Below are 25800 nucleotides of genomic sequence, written 5' to 3' on the forward strand. Positions count from 1 at the left end.
ACCTAATTTGGCCGCCTTTCGTTCCAGTTCTCTGCTGCCTGTAACTGGAACGAATTGCAAAAATCGCTGAAGTTGGAGACTTTTATCTCCCTCACCAACTTTAAACATCTGCTATCTGAGCAGCTAACCGATCGCTGCAGCTGTACATAGTCCATCGGTATATAGCCCACCCAATTTACCTACCTCATCCCCATATTGTTTTTATATATTTACTTTTCTGCTCTTTTGCACACCAATATCTCTACCTGTACATGACCACCTGATCATTTATCACTCCAGTGTTAATCTGCAAAAATGTAATTATTTGCCTACCTCCTCATGCCTTTTGCACACAATGTATATAGACTTTAAAAATATATAATACTGTGTTATTGACTTGTTTATTGTTTACTCCATGTGTAACTCTGTGTTGTTGTCTATTCACACTGCTATGCTTCATCTTGGCCAGGTCGCAGTTGCAAATGAGAACTTGTTCTCAACTAGCCTACCTGGTTAAATAAAGGTGAAATAAAAAATAAAACAACTAGTCAAGTCAGTTAACAACAAATTCTTATTTTCAACAACGGCCTAGGAACAGTGGGTTAACTGCCTTGTTCAGGGGCAGAACGACAGATTTTATACCTTGTCACCTCAGGGATTCGATCTTGCAACCTTTCGGTTACTAGTCCAACGCTCTAACTACTAGGCTACGCTGCCGCCCCGGGGTTATAGGCTACTTGTGCACCACCAAGTCAGAACAGTAGGGGAAATTAAGAGGGGTAAATAGACCAAATTATTAGGGTGAGGCACATGGGCTACTAACATCTTACTACACAACATACACTTAGTATTACTTTCTTAGCTCTGGTATACATATCTCCCTGGCATATTACATAATTTATGCAGCAGCATACAATACATTTTTGGACTCACCTTGTTGTGCTGTGCTCATTTGAACAGGAAGGTGGCCAACGGTGCTTTATGGGCAAATTTAGTCATCAAAGTCTGGCATTCTCTGGATTTATGGTGCTTTCAAGACAATTGGGAACCCGGAAAAAACAAGGTCGAATCCATTGATCTTCAGGTCGTAGCTCTAGAAAGAGGCCAGATTTATAATTCCGAGTTGGATGACCGTTCAAAACGTATTTTCCCAGTCGGACCTCGTTTATTCCTGACTTCCCAGTTGTCTTGAACTCATTGAAGGCAAGTTGTCGCAGTTCCGAGTTAACAGTTGAAGCACAACTCATGCTTCATTGACAGCATGGCCAATGTTGAATGTTTATCATTTTAAACTTGGAAAAGAGCCATTTAATCCCAGATTTGGGACCACACAGCCACTCCACTGAATAGCAGGCTAGTAATTTCTTTGCAATGCTTGAAGTTAGCCATTGTCACTGATTCCTTCCAAACTACTCATTGTTGAATTAGCGATTTCTAACTTATTGTGTAATCTTTCTGTCCAATGGCCAATGAGCCATTATTTCTCTTCACATGACAATGATTAAAAAGGATTTGCCAGTAGATTGTTTACTTGATTCATGATGATGACTGCTAGCTAAGATTTCAAAAGTATGATGATGGCATGATTAGTCCAATCAAAGCTACTGTACATATAACGTGATTTGATGTCATTTTATCTGTGACCAATGACTTTGAGCCTTCTTGGACGGGCAGCTCTCTCTCGCTCTCTCTCTCTCTCGGTTTCCTGGGCTCCTGTCTTTCTAGGGAGTTTTTCCTAGCCACCGTGCTTCTACATCTGTATTGCTTGCAGTTTTGGGTTTTAGGCTGGGTTTCTGTATAAGCACTTTGTAACATCTGCTGATGTAAAAAGGACTTAATAATTATATTTGATTTGTTGCCTGAACCTTCTCAGCCTGATGTTATTCACAACATCATAAAGCTCTAAAAGCTTTCATTGCACAAATTGCACCACTCACACACCCGATGCTCTATAAATGTCATAGGTTTAATAAAAGATGCCAGTTCTGCCAATAATCATATTAAATGTAGCACATTATAATAAGAGTATTTATGATATAGATAAATACAGACAGTAGTGACCAATCATTTGGAGTTAATATAATTAATCAAATTGTATCACCAATTTTTTTTTTTAATAAACATAAAAAAGTAGTTGACAAATTGTAAAACTATAGCTAGATAATTTCCTTTTACCATCAATGTCATGATCTTGACCATGAAATTAGAACACGGACAAATGTTTTTTTTAAGCAAAAAAATCTTTATTTTTATTTATTTTTTCACTTATTTGATTGACAAAAATAGACAAATTATTAAAGTCAGACAAGAACACATACAAAAACCACTTACAAAAACCACTGTACATTTTTTTTGTGCATTTTAGCTAACCCTAACCCTCATCCAAATCCATGAATAGCCGAGCCGACAAAGTGAAAAGTCTTTCGCTGTTCCCTCGGGCACCATACTACTATGGCGGACGCTGTTTAAAAACAACACATTTCACTGCACCTATCCCGTGTGTGTGACAATAAAACTTGTTTTTTTAAATCCTCATATTCATGCTACGTTAATTCTCCCAACCTGGTACGAAGGTCAGGGACTTTTATTTTGAAACGTCGTCGGCGTTCATGACACCGGAAGTAAACTCTCACGTTGCCGAAGCAAGCGCAAAACAGCGGCAGCACACATGTTGAAGCAAAAGCATCACACAACGACGAAATGGAGTTACATTTGAACAACAAGAAAACAAGCTCACAAGACTTGCTCGCGTGTGGCAACGGAGGAGGTTTGATCCCTTTTCCCGTAACTGATTTATCTGAGTTGTTTAACCTGTTAGCTATCCTAGCTACATGCACAAACTCTTAACAACATTATGTTCCAGTGGAGGCTGCTGAGGGGAGGATGGATCATAATGTTTGGAATGGAAAAACCATGTGTTTTATACAATTCACTCCATTCTGGCCATTATTATGAGCCGACCTCCCCTCAGTAGCCTCCACTGTTAGCATGAACACATCAACGTGGTCAGATGTAACATTTCGGTGTCCTTGTACATAGGTCTTCATGACAAGCTTCTCCTCAAGTCGAAGGGGCCCAAGGCTGGCAGGTCTTTGCAGACCGAGAGGGTCCCAAGAAGTAGTGGTGAGTTAAAAATATTTCTGGCGTTTGTTTGTAGATTGGCTAGCTTGCTAAATATGTTCAGCAGATTGCTACGTGTGTCTTTACGTACATACAACTAACTGTGTGTCGTGTTTCAGTTCTGGACAGACTGCAGAACTTTCTGCCCCAGATGGCCCAGGCCAATGAGAAGCTCAAGTTGCAGATGGAGCAGGCACCTGAGGGCCACTATGACATAGAGAGGGTGGAGGAGTCTGGAAAGGTCATAGAGATGGTGAGTCTAGTGTGGCTGTCTTTTTATAGCGAGGGAAGTGTGACGCCAGAACACCACGACATGGCCTATTTTATTGTGTAGCCTGAGCAGCCGCTAGTCTGTCTTTTGATTGTCCCACTCAAAGAGGTAAACAGCGACCACTAGCGGCTGTTCAGGTTACATGTTGTGGAACAACTGAGTAGAGAAAGGGCACTTCTAGTTTTCATCAGCTAAATTCAACTGAGACTCTGCGTTATGACATTGCCACAATCAACAGGTTGAACTGCAGGTACTACAGATGAGTGTGTAACAAAACAATGTGCTTGTACACGACCGTTTTTTTGTAGTTCTGCTGCAACATTATAGCTCCCGGGGCAACAAGCGCGAAGTTTGGCCTTGTGCTTCACACTCATGGTTTTTGCGGAAGTCTGCCAGATTCTGCTGTTTACTTTGCACATAGCTGACTCTGTCCTGCAAGTGAGACATTGGGCGCGTTCGAGGTGATCACTTTTGTGAAGTCGCCTTTCAAAGTGTGTTGCATTTATCAGGATAAAATTTGTCCGTCTACATGTTGACTGCGTGAACTTTACAAAAATAACATGATCATGACGTTTTGACTGCAGTTCACTGCAAGTTTCTGCAGTTGCTCTTCACCAACTTCACCCTGCGGCCATTGCCTGCATTGTGGGAGGCTCTATTGTAAACCTCTCATTAGGCGTTTTTTGTTTGACCCACGTGAACGTGACCAAAGACGTGACTGGAACAGGAACCACCTTTGCTGCCGTTCGTGCATATGTACAAATTAACGTGATATTTGAGCCTCTCACCAATTTATTTTACAATGTACGCATATATTTTCAGTTTCGAGTGATGTAGGGGTTGGAGACTTGTTTATTTTGACATAAGGAAACGTATAGAAACTGTGGGGACACTGCCATGTTGCACTGAACCACATCAGTGTCCGACTTTTGGCCTAGCATTCAAATGAGCTCATTATGTTAATAGAATAAAAAAAGGTGTTATGTCGTCGATGATGACATTGATTCCCTTGTCTCTATCAGGATGTGTCGCTGGTGGAGCTCAGTGGTTCGGACAGCGACTCGGACAGAGAGTCTTCACAGGACAACGGCGCCAACTCAGACTCTGAGGAGGAGGAGAGTGAGCTCACAGAGGAGAACCTCAAACTGCCTGGCAACAGCCAGAGGCAGATAAAGAAGGTTCATATCCAAGTTCTGGAGAAACAAGAGGATTAGGCCGTTATAGGCCCCTAAAGAGACTACTGGGACAGTTGCAGTGTAGAATATTGACATGCGTTGGTAATACTAATCAAGTGATGTGGGATCAGTTCTCCTTCTCCAAGCCCTTTTCATAACCATCAACCATTCAATGAGGACATGGTCCTGGAGGGCTAATGGATTAAGTGTTTCAGTGGGTGGAGACCAGCTGCAGTGAGGGATAAAAGGGACATAGGTGTCTACATAGGGGGTGTCTGTAGGTGTCTACATAGGGCGTGTCTGTAGGTGTCTACATAGGGGGTGTCTGTACTATAAGGGCCAAATATCATGTGTCAACAAGTGTTTCAGTGCTATTTGAGCCATACAGAGATGGGGACTAAGCTTTGAGTGCATTCTCAAGATTGTGAAGTAAGAATATGCCATATAATTTCCTGTTTATCTGATGACCCTAGGATACTTGTAAGGTTAAAGTTCATAGTGGCTTGATGGTATATTGATGGCAGACAAAGACCTGTATTAAATCCATTTTCAATAGATCATATTGTTTGTGTACATTAAGTATTTAAGCAGAAGTGTTTTGACAGAATTTCTCATCTTCAATACCAAATGCTTTATATCTGTCTGCTTTGTGTTATGGATAGGCTTAGTCCCAGCATTCTGTTATGGTTGGTCACAAGGTTTGTAAGCTATGAAGTTTTTCCCAGATACATTTTTTCCTGAAACAAAAAGCACCAAAACTGTATACTGTGTTTCATAATAAAATGTTATTAAATCCTAGGTTGTTGTGAATGACACAGCATACACCAACGCACATGGTTAAAAGGAAAAATGGAAGTATAGACCATGACAACGGATGAAGAAAGAAATCATGGACTTTATTCACCATTGTACAACATTTATGTTGGAAGACGAACAATGCTGTATTGGGGCTGGTTTTTGCACAAGGTTTGGGGGAGAAGAGTCTCCCACATCTTCATAGAGACCAGATTTCCCTGCAGTTTAAGATGCTCATTAAAATGGCACATACAATGAAAATATGATCATCTTGAACGTGTACTTTCTTAGTGTTAGCCATTGTATATCAAACAGTCTTTCTAAGGTCGTTTATTTAATACCTTGTTTAAATTAGTATATTATTTACTAAACTTAAAGGGGCAATCTGTAGTTAATTTACTGTTGGACTTAAATTGATATGTACCCATTGATTCTTGAATATACCTTAAATGCTTAATAAGCTTAGTTCATCTGTTTAACACCAAATAAGCTTGTTTTAACTTTTTTTGTAAACAAAGTAAACTATATAGCCGCAACATGGTTAACTATAATGTTGATGTCATGGATGGTCAGTCCTTGCATCCATAGCTCTGTCTATACATTTGAGAGTAGTTAGATTTCTCCAGCCCCATCCCTCAGTTTTCTACCAAAACAGGCAGGTAGGTAGGTTGGTGTGCATTATCTAGTGTTGTAACCTACAGTGCTCCTTTTCTGACATAAATACAATGTCAAAAATATATCCAATTATTCAGTGTTTTTCATTTGTTATAAAATATTTACAAATTACAATTTAACTAAGGGACTTCTGGATATCTTCAGAAGTGTGGCACCTAACATTGCTGAGCAGAAATGACTTATAAATCTGAGCCTGCATGCTTGAGCTAAAATGAAACCTGTGACTGACAGAGCAGGAGGAGATTGCCTGAAGCGCTTGGCTTTTGAAAAGCAAAACGTTCTTTCATGATGAGTGGAGGAACCGAAAACTTAACTCAAAGGAGGGTTGATCCAGTCAAATCCACCTTAGCTCCAGAATACTGAAATCCACCACTGCGTTTGATATGTGCAATCCCCTTTTGTAACTGTGGGGGAAACTGCCTGATATGTCCGTAATGAACAGAATGCTCAAAACTGTAGGCACCTTGAGACAAGGTCGTGGCAGAGGGTAAGCGACACATCAAAGGTCTCCTCTCTCACACACCTGCTGTTAGCAAAGCCAAGGCTGGACTCCTGATTGAGACTGACTGGTGAGTCGTGATCAGGTGGATTGATTGATCAGTCGTTGTTACAGTTTGTTAAGAGTGGCTGGCTGCCTTAGTACTCCACAGTCACTGCTTTGGTCCTGAGGTATTCGTTAAGAGCATCCTCTCCTGCCGAGCAGAACAGAAGCACAGTTAAATCGGTCAAACTCAAATCAAGCATGTTGGGCTCACAAGGCTATTCAAAGCTAGGCCCATTTTCTTTGAACTATGGACTATGTTTCAAGAAAAAAGGTAGACAATAGAAAATAAATGGAAATCTATTTATGACAGACCACCAACAAAAATCAGTATATGATATGATCCACATTCCAATATGACAGTATCCAACATGAAACCCCTTGCCTAAATGATTAACCCCAGACTCACCAAGGTCTTTGCCGAAGCCGGACTGTTTGAAACCGCCGAACGGCGAAGCCACGTCGGTCTTGTTGTAAGTATTGATGAACACAGTCCCTGCGTCCAGCCTCTCGCTCACGTACATGGCCTTGCTGATGTCACGCGTGAACACACCGGACGCCAGGCCGAACTCTGTGTCGTTGGCTCTGCTTAGCACGCCATCTATGTCACTGAAGGTCAGAAGAAAAGACGTTGGTCAGGGTTGGGAACCACAAAGAGCTCGATTACTTGGGTCTGTGATGAAGAAAGGTTGTCTCTCTAAAGACTGAGGAGACGCACCCGTCTTTGAACTTGGACACCACCATGATGGGACCAAAGGACTCCTCTTTGGCGATGAACATGTGATCCTCCACGTCTGTGAACAGTGTGGGCTCCATGAAGAACCCTGGAGGGAAACCACATCACAGTGTAGTTAGCAATGATGATGAAGGTGGTTGGCTGAAACGTTGCATTTACAGTGGCCTCCAATTGTGTTGTACTGTCAGTATTCACTAACCAGTCTTATGTTACTGACTATTCAGCTATTGCGGTACATATTGTTAGGAAAATTATGATTAAATGACTGAACAATATTCCCATTTTAAATAGAACTGTTATACTCTGTTTTATTATATCTGATTAACAATAGGAGTTCAGAAGGGATTGTGTGACACGGACAAGAAGTAATTAAAGTTAATGAACACCATTCCAACTAGGAAGAAAGGAATGGGTTGTGGATTAAGTAAACAGATAAGGTAGTTAACCTATGGTTGAACCGACAAAATGAGCTCTGGGGTGTTTTAGATAAGCCAGTGAGTGCATTCCTAGGTTTTCTGTTCATTAGAACTGTCAGCTAAGTGGTGATCGATAATGGTGGAGTCAAAAGTTAATTCAGTTGTGTTGTGTGTCTTGTGTATGTGTTAGTGAGTTGGAATTAACTTTGAATGAACTTTTAAAGTTCCCTTTGTATCGGTCGAGGATTCATTTTAGAAGCAATGAAATGTCATGTTATTGTATATAAACTGTTGCTCGTGGTAACGTGGCAGCGCGCTCCGAGAATAAATTATGTTACCTATTATTGACTGGTCTCAGTCTATTTGATGCAAACAAGAATCTTACAAATTCTCATAAAATAGATTAAGGGAATTCAATTAATGAAAACATATTGGTATAATTAAATTACAGTAACAATATACTATTTTATCCTATGTATATACTACATATTATATCCACATACTGTCTGTCCATGTCTATACATCCCATCATATACAGTTGAAGTCAGAAGTTTAAATAGCCAACTACATTTAGACTCAGTTTTTCACAATCCCTGACATTTAATCCTAGTAAAAATTCCCTGTATTAGGTCAGTTGGGATCTCCAATTTATTTTAAGAATGTGAAATTTCAGAATTATACTAGAGAGAATGATTTATTTCAGCTTTTATTTCTTTCGTCACATTCCCAGTGGGTCACAAGTTTACATACACGCAATTAGTATCTGGTAGTATTGCATTTAAATTGTTTAACTTGGTTCAAACGTTTCGGGTAGCCTTCCACAAGCTTCCCACAATAAGTTGGGTAAATTTTGGCCCATTCTTCCTGACAGAGCTGGTGTAACTGAGTCAGGTTTGTAGGCCTCCTTGCTCGCATGCGCTTTCTCAGTTCTGTCCACACATTTTCTATAGGATTGAGGTCAGGGCTTTGTGATGGCCACTCCAATACCTTGACTTTGTTGTTCTTAAGCCATTTTGCCACAACTTCGGAAGTATGCTTGGAGTCATTGTCCATTTTCAACACCCATTAACGACCAAGCTTTAACTTCCTGACTGATGTTTTGAGATGTTGCTTCAATATATCCACATAATTTTCCATCCTCATGATGCCATCTATTTTGTGAAGTGCACCAGTCCCTCCTGCAGCAAAGCACCCCCACAATATGATGCTGCCACCCCCGTGCTACACGGTTGGGATGGCTTGCAAGCCTCACCCTTTTTCCTCCAAACATAACAATGGTCATTATTGGCAACAGTTCTATTTTTGTTACATCAGACCAGAGGACATTTCTCCAAAAAGTACAATCCTTGTCCCCATGTGCAGTTGCAAACCGTAGTCTGGCTTTTTTATGGCGGTTTTGGAGCAGTGGCTTCTTCCTTGCTGAGCGGCCTTTCAGGTTATGTCGATATAGGACTCGTTTACTGTGGATATAGATACCTCCAGCATCTTCACAAGGTCCTTTGCTGTTGTTCTGGGATTGATTTACACTTTTCGCACCAAAGTACGTTCATCTCTAGGAGACAGAACCTCCTCCTTCCTGAGCGGTATGACGGCTGCGTGGTCCCATGGTGTTTATACTTGCATACTATTGTTTGTACAGATGAACGTGGTACCTTCAGGCGTTTGGAAATTGCTCCCAAGGATGAACCAGACTTTTTTTTAAATTTATTTTGATTTTCCCATGATGTCAAGCAAAGAGGCAGAGAGGTAGGCCTTGAAATACATCCACAGGTACACCTCCAATTGACTCAAATTATGTCAATTAGCCTATCAGAAGCTTCTAAAGCCATGGCATAATTTTCAGAAATTTTCCAAGCTGTTTAAAGGCACAGTCAACTTAGTGTATGTAAACTTCTGACCCACTGGAATTGTGATACAGTGAATTATATGTTAAATAATCTGTCTGTAAACAATTGTTGGAAAAATTACTTGTGTCATGCACAAAGTAGATGTCCTAACCGACTTGCCAAAGCTATAGTTTGTTAACAATACATTTGTGAAGTGGTTGAAAAACGAGTTAATGACTCCAACCTAAGTGTAAGTAAACTTCAGACTTCAGCTGTATATATAGACACAGTTTATACTCCGGACTCTGAGAATGCTCATATTTCTATATTTCTTAATTCCATTCTTTTAGATTTGTGTGTCCTGTTAGATATTACTGCACTGTTGGAGCTAGGAACACAAGCATTTCACACCCGCAATAACATATGCGACTAAAACAACTTGATTTGATTTTAACACAGGTTATTCTACTATAGCTACTTTGGTATGAGTGCATACTGTGATACTAAGATACTATAGTATTGAAAAGACACTGCTTCAAAAGTGTTTACCTGGCCTGTCCACCTGCTTGCCCCCGTACACCAGCGTGGCGCCCTCCTTCACGCCCACCTCACAGTACTCCACCAGCTTGTCCATGTGGGCCTTGTGGTTCTGGGGCCCGTGGTCCGTGGAGCGGTGCAGAGGATCACCCACCTTCATTTTCTTTATCTCCTCCACCTGATGGGGGAAGAGGAGGGGAGACGAGGAAGAGGAGGAATGCAAAGTCTATGACGAGGAAAGGGATCTGGAGAGACCCTTGAGCTATGCCACACAGAGACTCAGTTGCTGTGGGGTGGAGGAAACGGTGGAAGAGGAAAAGTGTATTGTGTGTTTTGGACTGTTGTGGGAGGGTCCAGGATACTCACCACTCTCCTGATGTACTCGTCATGTATGGACTCCTCCACGAACAGGCGTCCAGCAGCGATGCAGTTCTCTCCTTTGTTGAAGAACACAGAACTCATACCCTGCAGAAAGGGAGGTGGAGGGGAAGGGAATATGACGAAAAATAAGAGCAGGTCAGATGAAGAAATTCGAAGACTCAGGTATGAAGTCTCTCTCCTCTTTTCCTTCTCCTTTAGTTACTCTGTATCTTTTCTTTCTCTCCCTCCCTCTCTCTCTCACCATGCGCACAGCCTTGTCCATGTCACAGTCGCTGAAGATGATGAGTGGAGACTTCCCTCCCAGCTCCAGAGAAACCTTCTTCAGGTTACTCAGCGCACAGCTGCAACAGGAAACGACACGCAAGCATGAGCAGGAAGTAGCTCAATATCAGCCAATCAGAAATAAGTCGGGTCCCAGCCCCCTACTGTACCTTTTCATGATCTGTTTGCCGATTGGGGTGGAGCCTGTGAAGCCCAGTTTACGGATGTCAGGATGGTCAGACATGCGCTGTCCCACCATCCCACCTATTAGAGATGGGGGATAGAGAGAGAAAGGGGTCAGAGGGCAGCAGGGGGAGAAAGGGTAGTAGAGATGAGGGAGAGAGGATGGTAGATAGAGTGAGAAAAACAGAAAAATAAAGATTAGAATCAAAAACCTTATCTAATAAGTCACCCACAGATCTCCTGGAGGACCTCTCCCTTCCCACAAGCCCTTGCTCCCTTGCGTCCTGTTACCTGAGCCAGGTACGATGTTGATGACTCCCTTGGGAATGCCAGCCTTCACAGTCAGCTCAGCAAACTTCAGGGCTGACAGAGGAGTAACCTTTTGGAGGAGAGCAGAAAGTGAGTGAAGCACGTTCCTTGCTTTGGACACGAGGAAACTCTTCAAGTGAATGAAATGACATCTGATATTCACATATGTGGTTCAGCAATGTGCAGTGCTAGAGAGGCTATTTTAACACGTTGGCCTGCAGAGAAAGGTTACGTTAGGTCGAGTCGAGTGTGACTGCTGTGTTACATAAGTTGTTCACCTGCTGGTATAAAATCTATGACTGAATCTGTCGTAACGTGTGCAGGTGTGTGTGTTCTCACCTGTGCAGGTTTCAGGACCAGTGTGTTTCCAGCAGCGAGGCAAGCGGCACTCTTCCATGCCAGCATCATGAGTGGGTAGTTCCAGGGAATGACGATGGCACACACACTGACACCCAGGAAACACACAACACTCACCATGAACGGTCAGACAAATGCAGTGGTTACTACAACCAATGCTCAAACTAAAAACACTAAAACCACTACTCATGAATCATGTGCATATCTAAATACATATTGATATTTCCTGGTAGAGTTGTATGTGAACTCTGACCCCTTACCCCAGAGGTTCCTTCTTGGTGAAGGTCAGATTGCGATTGGGCCTGGCCTGGTTGATGGGTATCGTCTTGCCCTGCAGCAGACATGATGTAATAGAAGATATGCATAGACTACTAGATCACTGAAAAGATCTAGATAACTAGGTCAGGATTTGGCAAACATGGACATGTGCATGAAAAATAAGTGGAGCCAGTTTCATCATACAAAACCCTGCAAACATCTTTATAAAACGCTCCAAACAAAAAAAGAAACGTCCTCACTGTCAACTGCGTTTATTTTCAGCAAACTTAACATGTGTAAATATTTGTATGAACATAACAAGATTCAACAACTGAGACAAACTGAACAAGTTCCACAGACATACAGAAATTGAATAATGGGTCCCTGAACAAAGGGGGGTCAAATCAAAAGTAACAGTCAATATCTGGTGTGGCCACCAGTTTCATTACGTACTGCAGTGCATCTCCTCATGGACTGCACCAGATGTTACCCCACTCTTCCACCAAGGCACCTGCAAGTTCCCGGACATTTCTGGGGGGAATGGTCCAAGCCCTCACCCTCCGATCCAACAGGTCCCAGACGTGCTCAATGGGATTGAGATCCGGGCTCTTCGCTCGCCATGGCAGAACACTGACATTCCTGTCTTGCAGGAAATTACGAACAGAACGAGCAGTATGGCTGGTGGCATTGTCATGCTGGAGGGTCATGTCAGGATGAGTCTGCAGGAAGGGTACCACATGAGGGAGGAGGATGTCTTCCCTGTAACGCACAGCGTTGAGATTGCCTGCAATGACAACAAGCTCAGTTCGATGATGCTGTAACACACCGCCCCAGACCATGACGGACCCTCCACCTCTAAATCGATCCCACTCCAGAGTACAGGCCTCGGTGTAACGCTCATTCATTCAACCATAAACGTGAATCCAACCATCACCCCTGGTGAGACAAAACCACGACTTGTCAGTGAAGAGCCCTTTTGCCAGTCCTGTCTGGTCCAGCGATGGTGGGTTTGTGCCCATAGGCGATGTTGTTGCTGGTGATGTTTGGTGAGGACATGCCTTACAACAGGCCTACAAGCCCTCAGTCCAGCCTCTCAACCTATTGCGGATAGTTTGAGCACTGATGAGGGATTGTGCTTTCCTGGTGTAACTCGGACAGTTGTTCTTGCCATCCTGTACCTGGTCCCGCAGGTGTGATGTTTGGATGTACCGATCCTGTGCAGGTGTTGTTACACGTGGTCTGTCACCGCGAGGACGATCAGCTGTCCGTCCTGTCTCCCTGTCTTAGGCGTCTCACAGTACGGACATTGCAATTTATTGCACTGGCCACATCTGCAGTCATCATGACTCCTTGCAGCATGCCTAAGGCACGTTAACACAGATGAGCAGGGACCCTGTGCATCTTTCTTTTTGTGTTTTACAGGCTCAGTAGAAAGGCCTCTTTAGTGTCCTAAGTTTTCATAACTGTGACCTTAATTGCCTACCGTCTGTAAGCTGTTAGTGTCTTAACGACCGTTCCACAGGTGCATGTACATTAATTGTTTATGGCTCATTGAACAAGCATGGGAAACAGTGTTTAAACCATTTACAATGAAGTTATTTGGATTTTTACGAATGATCTCTGAAAGACAGGGTCCTGAAAAAGGGATGTTTCTTTTTTTGCTGAGTTTATTTCACATATCTGGTCCATGTAGGTGAAACTGTACCTGGATCTTGTCGCACCAGCCGGCAAAGTAGCGGAAGGTCTGGATGGACATGCCTACGTGGGTCTTCAGGGCCAGGGTGTAGACAGCTCCAGAGTCTATGGACTCTATGGTGGCCAACTCCTCCTGGTGCTCCTCCATCAGGTCAGCCAGCCTGGTAGGGAGGGGAGGTCAACAAGAGAGATGGAGGTAGGTTCAAGGGTCCACTGGCAGTCTTTGTCCTCAAAATATATTATTGTTGTATAAATGGATATAAATCTGCACTATATAAACAAGTTCCCTGATAGTAACTATAGTCCATAATGAGTCGAGGCAGATCTCCGCCAGGCCTCTAGGAGGCGCTGTAGGCTTGGTGCTCACTTGTACAGCAGGGTGCCACGATCTCTAGGGTTCATCCTGCCCCAGGGACCAACCTCAAAGGCCTCTTTGGCTGCTGCTACCGCCCGGTCCACATCTCCCACTGACGCGTAGGCTACCTTACAGATCACCTAGGGAAAAGGGTTCACATTTAATGAAGTACCAATACAACAATGTCCACAAGTACGTATATATCAGTGTGTATGTGAGAGTGTATATCTAAGTCTGATAGATGAGTAATAGTAGGATGTGTGTGTGTGTGTGTGTGTGTTCAGGTGTATCTGTTTGTATTGCATTACAACTCACAGAGCCATCGGCAGGGTTGATGGTATCGGCGGTCTTGCCGTTCTCTGCGTCCTCAAACTTGCCATTGATGAAACACTGCCAAGGCATCTTCACCGTCATGTTGTTGACGTCTTTAGTTGCCTGGAAACCAAACCGTGACAGTGGCATAACATTACATGTCAAAGACAAATTACAGATCCAACGGTGTCTCATAAACACGTGTATATGTGTGATATAAACACTTGGAAGGTGAGTGGGATACAGTATGTTTCTCATCATCATCAATAATAACACCATCTGTGCTCTGTATGACTAGCCTGGTCCCAGATCAGTTTGTACTGTATTGCCAACTCACATGGTCATTAATTGGTCATTAATTGAATATAAACATTGTTGCACAACTGACCATAGAAGTTGGCAAGACAGCACAAACTGATCTGGGACCAGGCTACTGTATGACAGTTGTTTGTCTGACTCACATAGTCGATGACCATCTCCTCCTCCTGGTCCTCCCCCCTCAGCCTTCTCACAAACATCTGGATGAAGTCCTGGAAGGTGGTGGCCATGTACACGTCCTCATTCTGCAGCTGCAACCCTGCACACTTCTGCTTGATCTCCTCCACCAGCCTGGGGAGAAGATGGGGATATAGCAGAGTTTATGAAGGGTCATAGTGAGATTACGTCAGGTCATAGGAGAATGTCACTCAGGTACAATGGGGTCAACTAGTGTCAAAAAAGTCACCCTGGTGATCAAAATCCGGTCACTGTTCATAAAATACACAACAAAAAAACTTGAGGTCAAGTGAGGGAAATGAAGAGTTAAACCAGGCCAATGCCAGTGAAAGCATACACTCACCTGACCACATCCATAGAAGCAGCTCCTGACTTGAAGAAGTCTGTGGTTTCCTCAATGGCAGCAACGTTGCTCAGAATGCCTTTCCAGATGTCCTGGAGTGACAACACACTGAATCAGTGGTGCTAATTGAACAGCTTCTATCTGAATCATGCGTTTACACCATGGCGGCATACCAAGTAACATTCTGTTGTGGTAGAGTCAAACTATCACACGTGGCTATGTGGAAGCCTTCAGAGACACAATGAGAAACGTACTCGTATCTCCTCTGCCATCTTCTTCTCGTCATCAGTCAGCTCCACGCGGGCGGTGTCTCCTGAAGAGAAGTACTTAGCAGCAGAGATCATCTTCCCATCCTCATACTGCAGGTTCTTCACCATCAGCTGTGGAGGAACCAGAGGAGGGAGAGGGAGAAGAGGCAACAAATAGTTAGGGTTAGGCCTGAGCTATGTCTTAATGACTAAACTGGAGAAATCATTCACAAAATTAACATTAGAAGCCATCGGAGGCTGATAGATATAGTGCTCCATGTTACAGCACAGGCAATAAAGCCAACAAGGTTGCCACTAGACACTTGGCTGGACATTTCCTTGTTCATTTCCCATTGATCTCATTTTCCGTGACTCACCGCTTTGCTATCTGACCCGTACAGAACCAGGCCGTTCTTGGTGACGACACCAGGCTGGGACGCCCCCTCTATCTCCAGGGGCTGACCGGCTGGCACCGACTCTCCCAGCATGGACGACCCGTACAGAGTCACAGTCTAAGGAGAGAGAGGACACGGGTTCGTTTGACATACTGCCAATGAGACAGACAGACAGACAGACACGCACACACAGTAATACAGAAAGAACATTGGACACTATGTACAGTTCATACACACACTGTAAATGTAATTGTGTGTGAATGTGTGTTTTAGGGAACGCACCTGACCATCAATGACCGTCCACGCCCCGGGGACTTTATCGTGGCCACGGATCCAGTTGTGGATCGCCTCTGCCGGCTGGGCGAGGTTGACCTGGAGGAGAGGAAGATGGAGGGTGAGGAAGAAAATCTTCCTTTTCTAAGAATCAGGGGGAGGCCAAACAGTTGGCTGCTTATTATGCAACACCTTAAACCCCCCCCACTCACCAGTGCTGTAGGCTCTAGTAAGTTAACACCCCCCCCCCCACCAAACCCTACCCCCTCCTTAGACAACCCCTCATCCCATTACTGGCCCTAGTACATCAACCTCTCACTAAACAGGACTTTTCCAAACTGAGTAATGAATGGACGTATTGTGGAATTAAATGGCTACAAATTGAGCAACATCAAACTGCCTAAACAGTTTTCAGGAGAAAACATAATCATTTGGGCAAAAATAGTGACAGGACAGGAAAAATATTTGAATGGTTATTTCCTAACATGATATTTGACTGAAGTTTCCTTCATTCCCTACAAACAGCCTTAACCAGGTGACGCTGTGGGCAGTGTCTCTCGCTGTTGATGTTCCACATTCAGTATCTCACCTTGGAGTTGGACTTCTTCTGGATACCCTCGTAGCTGGCCCCGTCCTCTGTCTGGGGGACGCGCGTGGCTTTCCCATCAGCGATCAGCTGCACTGACTCCACCTGCACCACAAAAACACACCAACCCCCAAGCGATGTCAGTGTGTTACGTGTTACAGCAGTGGGACTGTGTTATGTTTTATCCCGACTGTGATCCGATGATGGTGCGTTGCTATGGTTACCATGGCCTTGATGCCCTCTGGAAAGAGGAAGCGATTGTAGAGGGAGTCCACCGTGTCGTTGGGTTCCACAGGACACTCTCTCTGGAGCAGGATGGGACCGGTGTCCAGACCATCATCAGCCCAGAAGATGGAGAACCCAGCCTTCTTATCTCCCTGGATCAGAGTCCTGAGGAGGACACAGAACCAACGTCATGCATAGAACCAACGTCATGCATAGAACCAACGTAATGCATAGAACAAACGTCATACATAGGAACTGGGATGTACACAGAAACAGGGTCATACATAGGAACTGGGATGTACACAGAAACAGGGTCATACATAGGAACTGGGATGTACACAGAAACAGGGTCATACATGGAACCGCATGGAACCGCAGGTCACTCATGGAATCGGGTCATGCATAAAACCAGGAACTAAACCGTGACACATTTTTTGACCGGTATCGTCATAGCAAAATACTCCAGCAGCAACAGGATTTCAACACTTAGTTAATAATGCTGCTAGATCGGTGATTAAGCTATTAGCTACCTGAAAAGTGCAATAACGTTAACATTATTGTGCAGGTTTTCAGTGAATTTATGTCAATCACAAAGCTCATCAGACACAGATCAGTGTCAAATATTGGCTAAATCCACATAGCTGTTCACACACACACACACACACACACACACACACACACACACACACACACACACACACACACACACACACACACACACACACACACACACACACACACACACACACACACACACACACACACACACACACACACACACACACACACACACACACACACCAGGAACCGAGAACAGATAAGGGTAGGCAAAAGACAAGACAAACTGTACTCAGCCAAACACATTACAAACAGTTCATCCCCAAACCAGACTAGTTAGATAGCACCTCTAACTCCTACTCAGCTCTCCAGCAAGTGTTTAACTATATGGGCAAGGCACACACTGAAAACTTTACACTGGTCACGAATACGTATTGACAACAGCTCGTTACCACATGCCTCTGCACTTAACCGTCTCCATAGGGTCATAGTGTCTACAGCAGTGATCCTGTGTGGGCCTATTTCAGGAGTCAAGCACACTTGTTATTCTGTTTGTCTTCTCTGGTGGTCAGTTTAGGCCTGGCTCACCCACACATCCCTTGACAGGCTAACCCTTGACCTATCAACTTCTGTCAAGTTTCTTCACTTCACAGACAGACAGACACAGACAGACAGAGATAGACAGACAGACATACCCAACTACCCCACCACACATGCCTATAAACCTTAATCCTCTCTATCTTAAAACCCTTTCTTCTTCCCTCCCTCACCAGTTGATGGCGGAGGCCCCGCGGTGCAGGGGCAGGATGGAGGGGTGGTAGATGATGGAACCGTGGGCTGGGTGGTCGATCACGTTCATGGGGATGAACTGGGAGCAGAAGGGCATGACGTTGAGCTCAGCCCCCACCGCCTTGTAGGCCTCCACCACTTCCGGGATGGGCTTCCCTTTGACACGCCACCGCGGGAACTTAAAGACCGGCGTCCCGTCCTTCTCCGCCGCTACCGCTGGTGGGGAGTAACAGAGATTTGATGACTTTGACAAATATTGAATTCTTTATCTATCTTGTAAATTGAGAGGTAATCATAAAGATAGTCAGGAAGGCAGGAATGATAGAACATGACAACATCTCTATATTTTCTCTCTGTTAGTTTAGACTCGTTTTTCCTTTTGTACAGTGTACAGTATGTGAGTGTGTCTCTCAGTTTATCTGTGTGACCGTTATCTGGGTGTGCGTCAGGGTTGGGGTTAATTCTGAATTGAGTTCCGAATTGCTCTTTAATTTCAATTAAATTCTTGAATTGGCCACACCTCACATGAAGCAGAATTTGAATAGAATTTGAATACGTATTGACAACAGCTGAAATGACCACATGTGCCTCTGCATTTGACCGTCTCCATAAGGTCATAGTGTCGACAGCAGTGATCCTGTGTAGGCCTATTTCCGGAGTCAAGCACACTTGAAGTAGAATTTAATGAAATGAAATTCAAATTGATTATTTATTCTATACATTACCATAGTAATGTTTATTTTGATATAATGTATGGTTACCACTACCATGTAGCATAAAGTTGAAACATTCTCCTAAAACAATTAAAAATAATTAGTGGTCTGGATATATTCTAAGACATTGTTGTGGGTTGTCTATAATAATTCATAATTTTCTTAGTGTTTTTTAAATATCAGAAAAAAATACATTGCATTAGATCAAATACTGGAGTATGGAAGGGAACAATCTAGCATCTCATGACAATGAAAAATATTGTTTGACATCTTTGAGTTATAATATTTGAAATGGTATGTGAATTCTTTGCATTAATAAGTAGCATATCCTGTTGATAAAAGACTTCTGATATGAATGAGACTTTCATGTTTCACGGCTCAGTTGAATTCAATTCAAATCAAATCCTGCTTCCTGTGGTGTGTGGCCAATTCAAATTCACTGTTTGAATTCAATTCAATTCAGAAATTCCCAAATTGACCCCAAACCTGGTGTGCGTGGGGGTTCCGGTCTTCCCCAGTTCCAACCAGTTCCAGGACACAGCCAGCTCCACTACCCTACCAGGGTTATGGTCACATGAAACCCACACTTTGGCCCCACCTGCTCCACACAAATGAAATCACACACACACACGCTGATGGGAGGGGTGGGACAGGACAGGGGGCTGGACACATGGAGTTGTTGGCCTCATCCAGCCAGCTGTCCTAATATGGGTGCTAAGCATGGTAGTAGCCTCATAGTACTAGAAGTCCATGCTTTATGTCATGGCAATAAGCGAAGTGTTAGAGACTGTATGACTCACAGACGGTTAGGCTAATAGAGACCGTTTCTGTTTACCCTCCAACGCTACGTTCGAGTGATGTGCGGGCATCCCAACAGCAAAAAGCTCTGTAAGCAGGATAGCTAAAGCTGATGTCTGGACGTTGACACAACTTAACAGGAAGTGAATGTTGACCATGAAAACATGCTGGACTTGGTGGCTATAGCACATTATTCTTCTGGCTTTATCTAACTCTATTGTTCATATTTTACCTTGACTCGCTAGCTTGCTAGGTAATCATGACATCTGCGATGCTGTAGACCAGGGGTGTCAAACATACGGCCCGCGGGCCGGAACCGGCCCCCAAGGAGGTTCGATCAGGCCCGCAGGATAATTTGAAAGTGGAAAAATGCATAAAAGACATGGAATTAATATTTTTAATTCGCTGCAATTCATGGATTATCCGCTAAGGGGCGCACTCTTTCCATCAGAGTAGAAGACAAGCCGCATCACTGAGACAGACTGAAAACAGCAGACGGTATCAATGCGCCATCTGCTGCTTGTTACGACGTTGTTAATATCATTAGCCAAAATGTCGTTATCCAAACGGAGAAAAGTAGATAAGAGTGTAGAATTTTCAAAGAAAAATGGACCACGTCCTATTTATTTACAGAGATGCACGGAAAACCTTTGTGCTTGGTGTGTTTGCAACAAGTTTCGGTATTGAAGGAATAAAATATTCGACGCCACTACGAGACTCATCACAGCGAAAAATATGACGGCTTGCAAGGACAACTGAGAAGAGATAAGATTAACGAATTGCTGGCGGGTCTGAGGAAACAGCAGTCAACTTTCATCCAGAGCCGAGAAGTCAGTGAAGCAGCGGTAAAAGCCAGCTACCTAATTGCTAGCGAAATAGCATTAGCATCGAAGCCGTATTCCGACAGTGACTTTGTTAAACGATGCATGATGAAGGCGGCTGAACTTGTATGTCCCGAGAAGCGACAAGCTTTTGCCAATATTAGCCTGACGAGGAATACTCGGCAGATTTGAAGGGCAAATTTGCCTCTAGGTCTGGACAGATTTTATCAGTATCTACTACCAGGGTACCCCAAATTAACAGCCCTGGCTGCTAAAATTTTGTGCATGTTTGGGACAACCTACCTTTGTGAACAAATTTTCTCAGTGATGAATATCAATAAAACAAAAATGCGTTCAAGGCTCACAAACAAGCACTTAAATGACATTCTGAAAGTGACAGCTAGTCAGGACATGACACCTGGTGTTGATGCACTTGTACAGGCCAAAAGATGCCAAGTTTCAGGTACAAATACAAGTCCAGACTAGACTAACACCTTTAAAATGCTGCCTTAGATACTGTTTGCATTGAAAGAATACAGCTCTGTGAAGATGAATCCTTACTGTGGTGATTTAAAAAATGTGCACTTTAATGTTAGTCAGCAGCTTCAAAACAAAAGTTGTGTGATGGAATTCTACTGTTCATACAACTCCATACATTTTCAGTATGTATTGTATGTGTATGTATGTTTCATGTATGAAGTTTACAGATTTACAGGACAGGCGAACACTTTCTTCATTACACATTTAAAATCACTCTCCTTAGTTTGTAAGGTGTACGCAGGGATTACATTTAGATTTTATATGCGTATGTGTAAGTGGTTTAAAAATTCCTTTCTTTAAAAGTCTCATTTAATCTTAAAGTGCATTACTATATTTTTCAGTACCAATTAAAGTTTCGTGCCTTTGTACAATCAGTGGGATCAGTTGCAATGCATATTTGTGAATGATAAAAGTAAATTGCACATTTGTCTAAGGAAATATGAGGTGTTTCATGAAATGTTTTGTAAAAGGATAGTTCATTAAATTTCAATATTTTCCTAATGTTCTTGTGCTTCTTTACACCAAAACAAAGGAAAGACATGATATTTTGGTTATTTATAGCAGAGTATGGTATAATTTTAATGGTCCGGCCCACTTGACATCTAAGGCCGTATGTGGCCCACGATGCGAAATGAGTTTGACACCCCTGCTGTAGACAATAACCATCTGAGTCCGTGTTTGTTAACTTGTACGCGCTGAAGTTGCATGGGATCGTATCCACTGCTAGGTAAATAAAGAGGTTTCCGACGACTGTGCGTGCAACTTTTCATGAAGCGGGAAATGGGTCTATAGATGTGACATTACATCATCATTACATTGTCAAGTAAACACTTAAACAGTAGGCAAAAAATACCCACAATCAAACCATCTGCCTTGGTAAATACTTTGCCCAAGAATAACCGGCAAATGTGAAACAATGTTTTACTCAAATGTTTGATCATATTGGGTAACAAGGTTTCCTTTACAGTACCTGTGTCCAGCAATTCAGACCCTGACATGTCTCTGGACCAGAGGTCCTCTACCAGATCATGGGAACTCATAGGGGAATGTTATTTTTTACAGGGATGGCAATCAGTGGGCCGCTGTTTAACTTCCCTGCAGAGCAGAGGAGGATGGTGGGAGTAGCTATAGGAGGACAGGGTCACTGTAATGGTTGGAATGGAATAAATGGAACAGAGTCAAACATGTGGTTTCAATATGTCTCCTGTGTTTTGTACCGTTCCATTCCAGTCATTGCAATGAGCCTGTCCTCCTATAGCTTCTCCCACCAGCCTCTTCTGCTGCAGAGTCAGGTTGGACTGAAGTTAGGCTAAATCAGGGTAATAGTGACTAACAGGGTTTGGTCAGGGGTGTGTTTCTCCCCTGTGTGTGGTTGTTTGTTTGCCTAGCAAGGACGCAGTGGCGTGAAACAAAGGATATTGTCCCATCTAGTCAGTTATTCGCTCAAGAGAGAGGATAGAGCAAAGCAGAGATAGAAAGAGAAAGGGGGAGAAGCACAGAACAGGGACCCTTGTCGTCTCAGCTGATGCCTGCTGGATAAAATACTGTGCATCATATCAAACCAGCCGCAGCGACAGATGGCGGCAGACTTTTCACCTCACTGCTGCTCCTCTGGGTCGACTCAGGGCCTCTCCCTACTAAATCAATGGGCCCACAGTCCCGGGGCTTACGCTGGGCATAAAGGTCTTTGTACAGGAGCCTTACAGAGTCAACACGGGTCTACCTCCCTCACTGACAGGGGCAGTCAGATCATCAGGGACACCACGGAAGCCATTGCATCTCATTTAGAAAAGTGACTGGGAGTAATCATTTCCACAAACTCCACTAACTCAGTTAGACCGTGGGAGTCTGGGAGAGGACGGACTGGATCATGACTGAGGCCATGCAGATGGTAACAATGTGGCCATGCTCTGCTGAGGATGTAAGCATACCACTTCCATAAATGCTTTGCTGCAATATTCATTCACTGAGTCGAGAGAGAGAGAGAGAGAGAGAGAGAGAGATTCCCCCTCCAGTCATCACCAGCGTGTCAATACTTACCCAGAGGGTCTGCCTTGCCATCCCTATCTGGCACAGTGAACACGCCCACCACCTTATGGCCCTGCTTCCGTAGGTTGGTGTACACCTCCTGTCCAAACAGGCTCTGGCCAATCAGAGCCAGTCTCAGCTTATTTTGGTAATAATTCTGGAGGAAACAGGAGAGAAGAAGGAGCATGTGAGGTAAAAACTATTTCTCACACACAACAAGAATAGCCTACACTGTACTGGTGCGTTTTAAGATCAAAACACATAGTTCTCCCCCATATCCCTCAGGCTTTGAACCAATGTGACCAAATACTGATGGTGACAAACACCAACTTTCAATTGGACCATACCCATGTCCAATATTCAACTTCACTTCTAACATCCCCCGTGTTGAGTATACATAGACATTTTGTAACATTGAAAAGCATTTATGCTACTCTTTCCCTCTCTGCTAACTCTTTCCCTCTCTGCTAACTCTTTCCCTCTCTGCTAACTCTTTCCCTCTCTGCTAACTCTTTTCCCTCTCTGCTAACTCTTTCCCTCTCTGCTAACTCTTTCCCTCTCTGCTAACTCTTTCCCTCTCTGCTAACTCTTTCCCTCTCTGCTACTCTTTCCCTCTCCACTGCCAAGTTTTTTTTTGGTTTCTGGCAGCCAGACTGGCCCAATGGGCAATAAATCTCGGTCCTCTGGGAGAGAGAGTGGTCTGAAATTCTATTGGCTACAGAGAGCACAACCCCCTCCTCCAACTAGAATGAATGCTCAAGTAAGTTCAGACGGCTACTACAGTCAGTGTGTCTGTCTGGAAAGTTCATGTGAAAACGGAAAGTTTCAAGTTTCCTATGCCGAAATAGACTAGGAATAAAGTAAATCTATAGAAGTTCATGTGTAATAACAACATAATACATGTTATGACAGTGTTATTCAATTGTTATAGACTAATGTAAACAGCCCCCGTGAAGGCTTACATACATACAGACAGACAGGCAGGGTAGGCTATACTTTTCCAACACTGAGTGACTACCTATCTAAAACGGCCATGATAAGATATACATTTCTGGCGTTACATTGTAACCATCTACAGTAGCAGTTTGGTAGGGGCCGGTGGTGTTTATACAACACCTACAAAACCATATCGAAGCTGTCCATTTTCCTTGCTAATATCCTGACAGTAACTTTCATGTCAGTCGAATTATAGGCAGGTCGTTGCGGGTATGTGGACCTCTGGATAGTGTGTCGCTAAACCGCTCTGCTCAGCTGTTTGTGGTCTCTCTCGTTCAGCTGACGCAACTCCCCATGAACCGTACAGTGGAAGTAATTCGTGCAGCGATGGAGAAGCGTGCATAACGTGGCAATTGAGAAAGACATGCCTTTATTTGTATGGTTGTTAGAATACAAATACATAGTACATAATATACATTCGGCTTTATAGTAATAACTAATAATGCTGCATATCAGGTATCAAACAAGATAAATGTCAAGCATGCATCATATTTGGATTAGATTGTAGGCTACCGTGAGTGTGTCCTGTGCACACCCAGGCATTGACAGATCTGAGACCGAGTCATTCATTGATTGTAACATATGAAGATGACTCAATTCATGCACCAGAACAACAATGACAACACCGTGTGAATCAGCTGGCAAGCAATTAGGATTCTCCATAGTGACAAAGGGGAAGGCAGGGGGGGGGGGACACACAGAGGATATAGCGGATGCAACATAAACAATGTTACTTACAGAGCTGGTAGAGAATTTCCTAATGATTTGGTTCGCTGTCCACAACATGATGGCTGTATTAATTAACACAAATTAAAATACGACAGAATTAGTCCAACGTGGTCTGGGGACGTGTGGAAGCACCTGATGACACACACACCTGCCTCGGAATGACAGTGGTTCGAGCCAGCCACAGCCAGCTTATACCCGAGAACCGGCGTGTGCGCGAGGTACTGTCTACGTGCGCGTTCACGCATCCCACTACGCATGTATTTGACATTTCGGTGCGTTTGACAGCAAGTCTTTCACATTTTTATCTGTTACCAAGGGTAAACGATAAAAAAAATGTCCTGGTGTTGTAGTAAGAATTGCTGTTCGACATTAATTATGCGTGCTACCAGTGGAATATAGTTGTCCGTTTATTAAAAGACCACGAAACCGGCTCGGACACGAGAACGCAACAGTGATCGACATTCATGAAAAAAAAACACGCGTTAGGTTCATCTTGGGCATTTTATACAAAAGTGTCTGTATTAGTTTATTTCAATGTCTATTAAAATAATAAAACCACACACATCAGTATCAGACCATATGTAACTGTGATTGTTTAGTCATTCATTTAATTTAATCCATTCACTACAGGCCCAAGTTTGGACAGCTTTACCATCTCAGGAAAACCAACAATGTGTAAACACATTTTGACCTCTGCTGAACTCCCTGATGAAAAACTATAGCAGGGCAGTTCTCTCTAGATAGTAGTGGAAGGAACCCCAAACATTCACAACAAGGTGCTTTAAACACTCCACAGTTATGCCCTCTCCTGTGTGGAAATGGTTTAACATGAATAATTATGCATTTGTATTGTTTATGAGTGAGGACAATTGTATCTGTATCAAAGTGATTTGTTGTGCTGTAATTCAGATTCAAGTTTCTGTAAAGAAGAATCAATCATAAGTCTCCATTTCAACATACAGTATATTCTGTCTTCCATTATAGGCAGACTCAGTTGGTTCAATGTTCAACTGTTAGAACGCACCAGTACTCTACTCTCTGTGTTGCCTAGCTATATCAGCGAGAACACACCTGCTGCTGT

General features: G+C 43.4%; 2 protein-coding genes across 3 annotated transcripts; one reads left to right on the forward strand and one right to left on the reverse strand.

Moving 5' to 3' along the window:
* Positions 1 to 2570: 2570 nt before the first annotated feature.
* Positions 2571 to 5343, forward strand: nopchap1 (NOP protein chaperone 1). 2 transcript variants are annotated; one of them, XR_008089012.1, is made up of 5 exons: positions 2605 to 2746; positions 3019 to 3102; positions 3219 to 3352; positions 4393 to 4801; positions 4852 to 5343. XR_008089012.1 is itself a non-coding variant. In XM_052492013.1 (4 exons), exons 1-4 carry the CDS (start codon positions 2680 to 2682, stop codon positions 4582 to 4584), a joined length of 477 nt encoding a protein of 158 aa, XP_052347973.1. In that variant the 5' UTR covers positions 2571 to 2679; the 3' UTR covers positions 4585 to 5343. The 2 variants fall into 2 exon arrangements, 1 of the variants encoding a protein (XP_052347973.1); XM_052492013.1 differs by having other exon boundaries at positions 2571 to 2746; positions 4393 to 5343.
* A 77-nt stretch (positions 5344 to 5420) lies between these two features.
* aldh1l2 (aldehyde dehydrogenase 1 family, member L2) lies at positions 5421 to 24897 on the reverse strand. Its single transcript, XM_052492012.1, has 23 exons — positions 24729 to 24897; positions 23007 to 23151; positions 18076 to 18310; positions 16747 to 16912; positions 16526 to 16627; positions 15946 to 16035; positions 15646 to 15780; positions 15275 to 15400; positions 15021 to 15112; positions 14644 to 14791; positions 14186 to 14305; positions 13883 to 14010; positions 13526 to 13676; positions 11823 to 11893; positions 11545 to 11650; positions 11188 to 11275; positions 10884 to 10977; positions 10694 to 10793; positions 10438 to 10536; positions 10084 to 10249; positions 7275 to 7380; positions 6966 to 7165; positions 5421 to 6707 (listed from the first exon to the last, which is right to left on the reverse strand). Exons 1-23 carry the CDS (start codon positions 24774 to 24776, stop codon positions 6652 to 6654), a joined length of 2772 nt encoding a protein of 923 aa, XP_052347972.1. The 5' UTR covers positions 24777 to 24897; the 3' UTR covers positions 5421 to 6651.
* Positions 24898 to 25800: the final 903 nt, after the last annotated feature.

This window comes from Oncorhynchus keta, chromosome 33 (genome assembly GCF_023373465.1).
Source record: "Oncorhynchus keta strain PuntledgeMale-10-30-2019 chromosome 33, Oket_V2, whole genome shotgun sequence".
In the NCBI taxonomy this organism is placed as follows: Eukaryota; Metazoa; Chordata; class Actinopteri; order Salmoniformes; family Salmonidae; genus Oncorhynchus; species Oncorhynchus keta.